Raw genomic sequence first — 12,046 nt, forward strand, 5'->3', positions numbered from 1 at the left:
ATAAAAAGAATAAAGTTGTTGAAAAGGTTAAGAGATATATTCCTTGTAAACTGCTTCACACAGGATTTAGTAAGCACTTAGACGGTTTAGTAGGTGATAACTACCATTAACATGGCATTCAAGATCCTTAATAATTTGGCCTCTCCCTGCCTTTCAAGCCTCACCTCCTGCCTCATCCTGTCCTAGCACCACCTCCCAATTCTCTGTCGTGCCTGTATGCTTTTCCTTCTCCTTAAGATTCTTTCCCTATCTTGTATACCTGGCAAAATTCTTGTTCTATAGGATGTGAAGTCTTCTCACTTACCCACCTCGCTTCCTGGCACAGTTTCCATAACCATGGAGATCATGCCTCCTCAATTATCCAGAGTAATTCCAATATCAAACAGCCTGTGGTATTGTCAAGACCCTGTGTCAACTTCTCCTCCCATCTTTTATTCTGAAAATATGGTTGTCAAACCATAGTACCTGTATATACTCTATGATGACAGCTATTACATTTTATTCTAATGATTTATATGTCTACCACATTAGCCTGTGACCTTTTTGAGCGCAGGGACTTTATCTTCATCTGTGTATACCAGGAATTCTCATAGTGCCTAGGGCATAGTGGGAGCTAAATAATGTCAATTCAATGAATGAATTAATGAATGACTAATTGAATGAATAAGATACTCATCCTCTTATTTTGCATCTAGGTTGATCTTGCCTGCCCCTAGCCCCTCCATTCCGACCTTAGGAACTGTTCTAAGACATGAAGGTCACTTTAATAAAGCTGTGTGTGTGTGTATGTGTGTGTGTATACGCACGCGCACGTTATTTCTGCTAAGTTTGTATATAGGTCCTATTTTGAGATCGCCAGATCGCCAGATTGCTCTGCTTTTCCAAAGTATCTATTGAACTCCCTTTTCAATTTCCTTGGGGGCACCAAGCCAGCATGTCCTGCTTTGCCTCTGCTTCCACACCCTGCCACGTCACCCCAGTTCTGCTATGCCAGGAATGTTACTGGGGAAGAGTGGCTCTATGACTCAGAGGACACCCCAGGGATTGAGTGGGAGTGGAGGCAGAGACAAGGTATGGGAGAAAAGATGGGAGACGCCCCTAGCCCCACTTTTTGAATTTTGCCTTCATCCATTCATATATTCAGGAGACATGTATTATGCACCTACTTTGTGCCAGGCACTATTCTAGAAGCTTGAGATCTAAAAATGGATAAGATGTAATCTTTGCCCTGAAATGTTCAGTCTTAGGAGGGAGACAAACTAGTAAACAGACTGACAATACAAGGTAGTAGGAGTAATAGTAGCCATTTTCTGGTACATAAAGAGAAGCAAAGATCCCTAAGAAGCTACAAAACAGGGATCTCTTTTCAGGAGGGCTGAAATCAAATTCACTGATCAAATCCCAGGGAGAAGATCCCCCTCTTTGACCTACTGCCTTGGTGAGTCAGGGCTTTATTGGTCTCTTTCCAATTTTAAAATCAGAAACAGCTTTATATCTACACCAGCTGATTTCTAAAATAACTCAGGAAATGGTAGCATCTCCATGCTTTTTATGAAAACAAGGATAATTTATTCAACAAATATTTATTTATTGAAGATCTATGAGTGAAATCCTGTGCTAGACAGTGTGCTCCCACTGTCTAGTTCCTGTACTGTTTAGTTGGGTGGAGCGGTATAGGCAATTGTAAAATAACTTCAGTGTCACACAATTCCATTACTATGGAATGAAATGGCAACCCAATCATGTGAAGTTTGTCTACCTTGAGCACCCAAAGGAATATGAATAATCCAGCAGGGGGCAGCAGGGAAACAATTATTTTAATCTTGATGAGAATGGCGTAGAAGGCAGAGGTAAATAGGCAGGGGTAGTTTGGGCTTTCGGGTCCTAGGTTCCCTTTCTAGAACCTGGACGACACCCGGATAGAGGATAACCAGGGCATCTTGGGGGCTACAAAAGCAAGATCCCCCCCCATCCATTAGTCTTCATTTATTAATTCCACAAATAATTATTGAGCCTCTACCATGTGGAGAGTCACAGATAGGAGAAGCTAGAAATACAAGAGTGAAACAGTCTTTGCTTACAGTCCGATCAGGGAGAGACAGGTCTTAAGATCCCCACCTGGGTTCACAATCTCCAGGGTACTTTGTTAAAACTGAGCAGCGTTAGTCCGCACACTAGACTAGAATCGTGTCCCCATGCCCTTTGGTGCACAGAATAACAGAGTTGAGTAGTTAAGGGCTTGCTTGGATCGCGAGAAGACTGTGATAAGGTTTGATTGCTTTCCGTGGCCCTTTCTGACAGGTCTTCATTCATTCATTTATCAAATATTTACAGCATTCCGTAACAGTGCCGAGCATTGCGTTTGAGGCAAAGTGTAGATCTGTTTTGAATGTCATTCAGAGGAAGGCAAGACGGCCGCGCACGTTACAGTAAACAAAGCAGTAAAGCCGGAAGAACACTTAGTCGCATGTGATGTTTTGTGATATTCGAGTGCTTAATGTCTCTGACTTGACAACAGCGCTTTTGTCGGGAATTCTTCCCCGGGCTCTAAAATTGAGGGCCGGCTGGGCGGACTCTTCACTTATCTCGAGCTCCGGCAACTCAACGCGGCCCTTTCGCAGAGCCGAATATGAATTGACCCACCGAACCACCGTAGGGACGGTCTACAGTCGGAGAGGGCTTGCCTTCGACCGGTGGATTCGTTAGGGCGTGGGGAGCCCGCATCATATGACCAATAGCAGCCCCCCGATTGGCTCTCAAGGACTCCCTCTCTTCCCGTTCGAGTGGGCTGAAACGCTGGAAAGGTTAAGCGCATGCGCAGTTCCCGGATTTCCCTAGCCACCCGGAGTGGAGCGGTGGGGTTGGGCGATAAACAGGCTGTGGCTAGGGAGGAGGGGTAGGGGCATTCGTTCCGTTGGGACTTTTCACGCCCCCTTATTTTTTTAGGTGTGGTTAGGTTCAGACGCGGGGCCCTGGCAGAGGCTTGAGCCTACTCTCTTGTGAAAGGGGAAAGAAGCTCCCGAGGAGGGCGGCCGAAGTTGCGGAGAGGGTGCGAGACAGGAGTTCTCCCCTATGCCAGCCAAATGGTGCGGCCCTGAGCTGTTTCACGACCCGGCCCGACGTGTCTGAGAGAGGCCCCGGAGCGGGCAGGGAGGCGGCCCGCAGAACGCGGGTTCTGTGAAGAGACGTGGAGAAAATTCGATTCGGAGAAGAGGAAAAGCCCGATTGAAAGAGAGCGAGGCCGCTGAGGGGGAGGGGGCTGCCAAGATGGCGTCGGCCTCCTCTGGGCCGTCGGCGGCCGGGGTTTCATCCTTGGATCCCGCGGTCCCTTCCGGCGCCTCGTCCTCAGGTAATCAGGGCGGGGCGTGGGCAGGGGTCTGATGACTGCTGTGCGATGGGAACGAGAGCGAGACCTGGGAGGGCACCTGTAACTGGGGATGTCCGAGGAGTTGCCGGTAAGGAGGACAGAGGCCGGGCTTTCAAATAGCAGGGCTTTCTGGGCGGACAGGGGGAATGTGAGGAAAGGATGGATTTGGTTGAGGAAAGGGAGGCTGTCAGAAACACTAGCTGTCTTCGAGGAGACCTAATTGAGGACTTGAAGTAGTAGGGTTAGGAAGGGATGGAGATTGAAGGTGGGGGTAAGAGGGAAACCGAAAGGAGCGGAGAAAATAAAGTAAATGGAGGCTTCATAAGTAGAGAGAGGAATTAGTGTGAGAGGCAGGTGGAATCCAAGTTATGGGGTTAAATTTATAAAAATGTAGAAGAGAAGCCATGGAGTTGAAACATGTTTAAGAGTTATGTGACGCTTTCTTTCGATTGCTGCGGAGTTAGGGAATTGTGGATTTTGTTGGGGGTAGGAGTTGAGACATCTTTTTCCTTAGAGACTCCCCTTCATGCGTCATTCCTTCTCACTTAGTGCTCCCCCCCCCCACCACGCGCACGCACTCGTACACACATATATGTTCTATCAAACACCCTACTTCGATGATTCTCATTTCTAGACTGCCCAGTTTGGGAAGGAATGGAACGTTTTGAAGGAAGGTGGAAAAAAGACCCTAAAAACAGATGGATGAATGATGCAGTACAGGCTGAGAGAGGTTATGTTGGAAATTAGGCCTGGGAAGGATGGTGTGGTTGGGGGAGGTGGTTCTGCGTGCTGTGGGGAATATTGCATAATAGGAAATGGACTGGAAGAATGCTTAGGCTGTATCAGGAAATTGGCACTTGGAGAATGGAGCCAGGGAACATAGCTCAAAGTAGTTAGAAACTATTGGAGATTGAGGGAGGGCCAGGAGCCCACCAGAAAAGCAACAGATTGTGTGTAGGAGGGCAAATGTGTATAAGCGTGGGGAGAGGGGTGGAGATTGAGTCAGAAACTGTTGTAGAGCTTCCATCAGAAATGTCTGGTGTTCCACAGCGGCTCTTACCTCTAAATTGTGAACAGGAGAGGCTGCCAGATGTTGGATGCAGTACTCGAGATGTTGACGTTTCCTTAGGCCTGGGATTTCATCCTTAACCTTTTGAATTGACTGAATAGAAGGTTCCACCTTTCATATTCCAGCTGGGATGAGTACGACTACATGATCACAGATATCTTCTTCATAAGCTGCAGTTTTATTTATGTGCATCTATTTTTAGTTTCTTGAGAGGTGATTTTTTTCTTTCCTGTAAAAGCATTAGAGGACCAGAGCAACTCATGTTGCATTTTAAGTGTGAAGGATGAAGTATAATGACAGGTTTTTTTAATAGAGTAGTTCCTTAATTTAAAAACTTTTCTTTCCTTCCCCAGTGCAGAAAGAACAATGGTTGTGTGTAGTCCTTAAACTTACCTATCAAGTTAGGTGTTCTATTAGAAACCACGTTAACCTTAAAAGCCATGTGTTTATATCCTAAAATTTGATTCAGCCTCTATCTCATGGACGTACTGGCCATGTGGATAGATTTAGGAGTAAATATTTTTTTTTTTTTAAGATTTTATTTATTTATTTGAGACAGAGAGAATGAGAGAGACAGAGAGCACATGAGAGGGGGGAGGGTCAGAGGGAGAAGCAGGCTCCCCGCCGAGCAGGGAGCCTGATGCGGGACTCGATCCAGGGACTCCAGGATCATGACCTGAGCCGAAGCAGTCGCTTAACCAACTGAGCCACCCAGGCGCCCGAAAGGAAATATTTCTTTGTCACTTATTGATACATCTTTCTCCTCTTCCATCTCTGCTCCTGCTTCAGATAGTCCTCCTATCTTTTTCAGATGTCACTGTATGATATTTTTATGTTCTTATGTTTTCTGCCAGATCCTAGGGCTGGCAATTAGTAATTCAGATTGCATAAATGTTTTTGTCCTTTTGTGTTTTCACTAGAAAATAAAATATTAGGTTTCAGTGGACCTTACAGCTCCTTGACTCTACTATGTTCATATGAGAAGTCAAGGTATAAAAATGTCTAAAAATAGTTTTAGATTCCTATTTTTACTTTTGTTTCTTACACCTTCCCTCTTTGCTTCTTTGACAGATATTGAAGCAATTGGATTAAGAAATTAAGAAAAATTCTGTTTGTAAATATTCCTGAAAACCTGGTGGGATTTTTGTGTCCAAATACACAGTGTTGACTTTATTTGTGTATCTGCACTTTCACTTAGGTTTGGGCTTAGTAAATTTAATTTGGTAAAATATTTCTTTCTTTTTTTTTTTTTTAAAGATTTTATTTATTTATTTGACAGAGAGAGACACAGCGAGAGAGGGAACACAAGCAGGGGGAGTGGGAGAGGGAGAAGCAGGCTCCCCGCGGAGCAGGGAGCCCGATGCGGGACTCGATCCCAGGACTCCAGGATCATGACCTGAGCTGAAGGCAGTCGCTTAACCAACTGAGCCACCCAGGCACCCTAAAATACTTCATTTTAAGGATATGATTGAAGAGGATAGAATATTTGATTCTGATACCAAAAAAAAGACTATTAAAATGGGATTTATTTTTATTTTAATTTTTTTTAAATGGGTTTTATTTGTGACTGAAGGTGAGTGTTGCTCTATCTGGATGATAGTACCAGGGGGATTAGGACATTGACAGGAATGAGTGATGGTTTATGATTTCCTAAAGTGTTAAAGGCAACAAGGCTGGCCTTGTAGAAATTCAAGATAGTGTGTGTGTGTGTGTGTGTGTGTGTGTAACCATTCTAAAACCAGCTTATTGTTCTTAGATGTTTAGCTGAACTCACTTAAATTTTGGTGAAACTCTGAAATCCTAAAGGCAAGATTCGTTGGCAGTGTTGAAAATAGATTCAAGGTAAGAATGTTAGGATTCAGGGACAGATTGACTAATGTTTCAGATAAGCCACTCATAACCTTTGGAGGCTCAAAATCTTTTGGCATTCAAATTAGGAAGGACAGATTATTTAGAACAGTTGTTCCTGTATGGATTATTTCACCATTAAGGCATAGCTGGTCTTTTATACTGCTGATAAGTGAAATACGGATGGTAGATCAAACCATACGTTTTAAGATGTTTGACATCTTTTCCCATTGGAGTAATTACCATGTTTGGATTTGGGGGAGGCAGTTGTAAATGAGTATCAGCTTAGAGAAGGCATCATCATGTGTTTGTTCTTATACTTTGTTAATAAAAATTGATGCAGTTTGCCATCTAGTCTCAGCTGTTTGATGTGTAAAGGAAATTTATTCCTTCTTTGGCTTTCTCCCCCATCCTTATTATTTGGACAGTGGCACCACTTAAAAATAAAATTAGCCCTGAAGAGGTGCTGTTGACGGTATGACCATCTGTCACACCAGTGTGCAGAAAGTCTGTTTCCCTATCTGTAATTTGACTAGTTTATCAGGAGCTTGAAATTCAGGGGCGCCTGGCTGGCTCAATTGGTAGAGCATGTGACTCGATCTCAGGGTTGTAAGTTCAAGTCCCACATTGCTGTGTAAAGATTACTTAAAAATAAAATCTTAAAAAAAAAAAAAAATGCTTAAAATCAGCTACTGAGTCCCTTTTTTTTTTACTACCAGGAAGGGGGTAAAGAGTTTCTGTTTTGGAGACTTGATTTGAAGTTTGAAGGAGTTAGAAAGTAAAGTTAGAATGCTAAAGTGTATAACTGCTTCTCTGAAATAAGAGCTGTTTGATAAAATCACATGACTCCCCCAAGGAAAAAACACTTGAAACATTAGAAGATCATGAAACTGTAGTTCCTTTTTGCTTCAGACCAGAACATTTCTGAAATTGTCACCCTTCACCTATATGATTTTATCATGAGCACAAATGATTTGGAAGTAACTTTACAGCTCCTTTCCGACTGTATTTTACTTAACTACTGAGGGAAACCCCAGAGACACAGGACTGAGCATTTTTGCTTGGGACCTTTATCAAAGGGCCAGCCTCATCAGTCCCTGATTCTGGTGGTTTTGTTCTTTCTAGAAGAGCTTCACCAGTAAATTATGCTCTAATCTGATAACACCAAATGGTAGGGATTTTGTAGTTTTTTTTGGTCTGTGTTCTTTTTTTTTTTTTTTTTAAGATTTTATTTATTTATTTGAGACAGAGAGAATGAGAGACAGAGAGCACGAGAGGGAGGAGGGTCAGAGGGAGAAGCAGACTCCCCGCCGAGCAGGGAGCCCAATGCGGGACTCGATCCCGGGACTCCAGGATCATGACCTGAGCCGAAGGCAGTCGCTTAACCAGCTGAGCCACCCAGGCGCCCTGGTCTGTGTTCTTTGTATCCAGTGTAAAACATTTGTAGGCTGATCTTCTCCCTTCAGTTCTTCCATATTAGTGAAAAGTAATAGAACTTAAGCCACTCTGCTAGAGTGATAAACTGAAATTTGGAAATGTAAAGATAGAACAAAACGTCATATAGTCAGTATATCACCAGGTACCATTTTGGTTGACATTTTATAAGTAGGGAGAAATGTTTCTGTTTGCTTTTTACATGGGGGTTTTGACATTTTTTTTCTTTTGTTCCCTTGGTAGATTTTGCCAGAAAACTGACATCAGAATGTCCTTGTTTTTGATTAACCTTTTTTTTTTTTTAATTTTTGAAAAAGATTTTATTTATTTGAGAGAGAGTGAAAGAGTGCAGTGTGTACACAAGCAGGGGTGGGGTGCAGAGGGAAGAGAGACTCTCAAGCAGATTCTGCGCTGCGGAGCCCGAGGCCAGGCTGGATTCCAGGACCCCAAGATCATGACCTTAGCCAAAACCAAGAGCCGGACGCTCGACTGACTGAGCCACCCAGGCACCCCTGATTAACCATTTATTTCTGCCATGGCTGCCCAAGCCCGGTCAAGTATGATTATATAGATTTATTAGGTATCCAGTATCTGATAGTAATTGGTAATAATGGACTAATAAGTTAGCTTTGGATATCAAAATAATATGTTTTGCTTGTTAGTTTCTGTATGCTGTTCTGGGTTGATATAAAAGTCTTCTGATTGATAACTTTTCTCAAACAGGTGCCAGCTACTAGTTATTACATATTTTATTAGCCTGTTTTTCTCCGATAATATGATGGAAACTATAGCCTGTGAAGTGAACAACAGAGAGAACACCAGGCCAAAGACAGAACTGGGAATAAAGAAGGAAGGTGGTTATTTTATCCTTTAAGCTGGATATTTTCTTTCCTAGAGTTTTTGGATGTTCTGACTTGACATAAAGAAAGCAAGAGCAAAGTTGTTACTTTCTTCTCTCTTTTTCCTGGGTGTATTTCTTGATCACCAATAAATGTATATTTCAGGAAGTATGCTGTTTTCTGATAGCCTGGTAGAGGGAATCTCTATTTCTCAGTGTTCCAAACCCCAGCCCACCATTCAGTCTCAAAGAGAGAGTGTTTGGGCTGATGGTATTTCCTAGAGGAAACCCCTTCCTAGCCCATTTCCCCTTTTGCACTTCACTTCTCCACCCTTTCCTATCAAAAGAGCATTGTTTAGTTTCTAAGTATGTGTTGATTGGTTTTGTTCATATCTCCTATGAGCTTCCATCATTCTTTTTTTTTTTAAGATTTTATTTATTTGCAAGAGAGAATGAGAGACAGAGAGCATGAGAGGGAGGAGGGTCAGAGGGAGAAGCAGACTCCCTGCTCAGCAGGGAGCCCGATGTGGGACTCGATCCCGGGACTCCAGGATCATGACCTGAGTCGAAGGCAGTTGCCTAACCAACTGAGCCACCCAGGCACCCTCCATCGTTCTTTTTACGGTTTACTATTTGAAGTGAACTTTTTTCCCTCAACTTCTCCATTTTTTTAAACTTTGTCTCCCAATCATTTTTCTTTATCCTCCTGTGAAATTCCAGTCTGTTTGTAATGGCTGTAGACAATATATTTTTTTAAGCTTTTATTTTTAAGTAATCTCTGCACCCAACATGGGTCGTGAACTTACAAGATCAAGAGTCGCATGCTGTACTGACAGCCAGCCAGGCCAGGTGCCCCTGTAGACAATATGTATTAATTGGCAAACATCTGATTCCAGAAAAGGCTCTTTTCTGTTGAGTCTGAGGAAGACTTTGGCAAAAAGTAAGGAAGGCAGGTTTCTTGCGGGGAGTTCAGTATATCTTATTATTTGCCTTATATACTTAACTGAGTAATATGGAAGTAACCCAGAATAAGCACTATACCAAAAGATCAGTGATGTTAATGGGAAGTGGGCTAAGGGAAGGTAAGCAAAGGAAGTTGTAGGGAGAGAATGGGAAGAGGGTTTTTTTAGGAAACATAATTAGCTAGAGCAGAGTAGCTTTCCTGTGCACAGTACAGGTAAACAAGCCTGGTAAACTTTAAATTTTCATTGACAAGAACCTGTATAAAAGGGATGACGGAAAAGTAACCTATCTCTGATATTCCTTGTAATTGTCTTGAAGTGCATTGTTGGGGCAGTTAATGTTCATTATGATATAATTAAAATTAGACGTTCTCTGCTGAAACATGTTCATTCCAATCCAGCAAGAGTCATTGCCTTTTCAGGATAGATAGAGCCAGGTTTGGAAATAAGAGGTGGCAGTTTGCCAAGAAATGTCAAATATTTCTTGGCCATGGGTGGCTTATCCAGGAGACTCAGGTCTTTTATTATTATTTTTTAAGATTTTATTTATTTACTTGTCAGAGAGAGTGAGAGAGAGCACAAGCAGGGGGAGCAGCAGAGAGGGAGGGAGAAGCAAGCTCCCCGCTGAGTAGGGAGCCTGACCAGGGGCTCGATCCCAGGCCCCTGGGATCATGACCTGAGCCGAAGGCAGAGGCTTAACGGACTGAGCTACTCAGGTGCCCTGAGACTCAGGTCTTTTAAAGAAGACTTTTTTTTTCCTTCCATATTTTCGATCAAAGTTTTAGTGCCAAGAGATATATATTTGAGACCTGAGAACCATGAAATTGTAGAAGCAAAAGTTTATCACAAGAGGGAAATGTAGTTATTTTAATTAACCTTGGGAGCTTATTACTAGTGGCAGAGGTGTTACATTGAGGTTGTATATTATCAAGATGAGTCTTAGTTTAAAAAAAAGAAAAGGATGAATCTTAGTGAACTTGTGGCTCATTCCTTGCTGCTTAGTTGGCTGTTATCTGAGGTGACCCCAGGACTGGTAGATCAAATTGCTTTGGAGCTTTTGTTTCTAGGAGCATCTTTGTCTTTCTCACTTTTTCCTAGAAGATCCTTAGGAAAACTTGACACTTGCTAGGAAACAAAATTTAGTTTTTCTCTGGGATGTGGCTTGGTTTTCTTAAATGGCTTGGTTTAGTCCTTATGGAGGATGTAATAATGGTACTTTTTTGTTTGTTTCTAAACACTAAGTTTTTGAGTACTCAGCACTACTGAGATTCTCAGGAGGTGAGCTGATACTTCAGACATTTCTGAGTATTTTCATTTGAAGAACATATTGTGTCTCCTACCTGCAGGGGTATAGTTAAAATGGCTTTCAGTATTTCAAGGTAACAAGGACCAAAGAGATTGCTTCAGATAGTACAACAGATAACTGGGCTGACTGTGTTTGTGTTTTGTTTTGTGTGGGTTTTTGCTTTTGCTTTTTTTGTTTTTCCTTTTAAAACTTCTGGCTCTCTGTGTGATCAACCAAGAGAACCTCTAAGAGTTAGCATTTTGTTTCCCAAAAGTCTGCTTATATTGCTTTGTGCTCTGTGTAGGTATTATTGACACATTTATGCGGTAGTATTGAGTTGGGTCTCTGGGATTGCCTCTCTATGACCTGCCCAGGCAAAACTCCAGTTGTCTGAGTAATGCACATCCGGCCAGCCTCTAGCATCCCCAAATTATATGTGTACTTCAAACATTGAAGTCAGTCACACACTGCCTCTTAGTTTCTCATCTGGTGGATGATGTCATTTCATCTCCGACGGAAATGCTTCTGCTCTGAAAGTGCAGGGAGAGGCTCTGGTATTAAGGCCAACTCTGTTTTGTTCCACATACTGGGGGGAAAAACAACCCTTATTTTGGAGGTTTTTACAGTTTGGAAATATCTTTATTTCAATTATCTCCTTTTTTAAAGCCAACTCATTTCCCTCTGAAGTTTGCCTTTTTTACACTTCTCAGAATTATATTGATGATTTTTCCCTTCCTCTACATTTCCTCCCTCCCCTCAGTAGTGAATCTTAATCTCCTGTTGTTCAATAGTAGCAAGCAAATATATGGAGAGTCACAGTGGTGTTTTGCCAAGAAACCAGCCCCTCCAGTACCTTTTTCATTAGAAACACAATTTAGGGTGGGGCCAAGGACCAAAATGGAGTCCTTCCTTAAGACTAGGATGGAGTTACTCAGAAAAATATTCTGTGACTTGGTGTGATGATTCATTGTTGTATTTTAGCAAGAATCAATTGGGTTGTTTCCATTTTGGCACTTGACTGGTTCAGCTGCTTTGAAATTATTTTAGTAACATTAAAGGTTTCCCAGCTTATTTTCATAATTTAGTGGATCTTTTATATTTTTCAGGGTTTGGTATCCAGGAGATACGCTGAAATTAGGTTTCCCTGTTTTATAGGAGAATATTGATGTTCTGGAGGACATGAAAGATAAACCTCTTCAGAGAGAATCTCTTATATGTGCTGATGAAAGTTTGTTTCAGGTTG

General features: G+C 42.2%; 1 protein-coding gene across 10 annotated transcripts in view; it reads left to right on the forward strand.

Annotated features, from left to right (window-relative positions):
• The first annotated feature begins 2,855 nt into the window (after positions 1–2,855).
• The window catches only part of PIP5K1A (phosphatidylinositol-4-phosphate 5-kinase type 1 alpha), a 38,567-nt gene continuing 29,376 nt past the window's right edge, over positions 2,856–12,046 (forward strand). For 6 of the 10 annotated variants that reach the window (XR_010410745.1, XR_010410746.1, XM_064588520.1 and 3 more), the window contains exon 1: positions 2,859–3,349. Coding sequence is in view for 8 of the 10 variants with exons in the window: in XM_064588520.1 (XP_064444590.1) it covers positions 3,268–3,349 (82 nt within the window). In the remaining 2 variants the exon portion in view is untranslated. Of the gene's footprint in view, positions 3,350–12,046 lie in introns of all 10 variants that reach the window. The other 4 variants (XM_064588512.1, XM_064588519.1, XM_064588516.1 and 1 more) reach the window with 3 other exon arrangements.

Source organism: Mirounga angustirostris, unplaced genomic scaffold (assembly GCF_029215605.1).
Source record: "Mirounga angustirostris isolate CCGP_5_RB_7025 unplaced genomic scaffold, mMirAng1.0.hap1 SCAF_4, whole genome shotgun sequence".
Classification (NCBI taxonomy): domain Eukaryota; kingdom Metazoa; phylum Chordata; class Mammalia; order Carnivora; family Phocidae; genus Mirounga; species Mirounga angustirostris.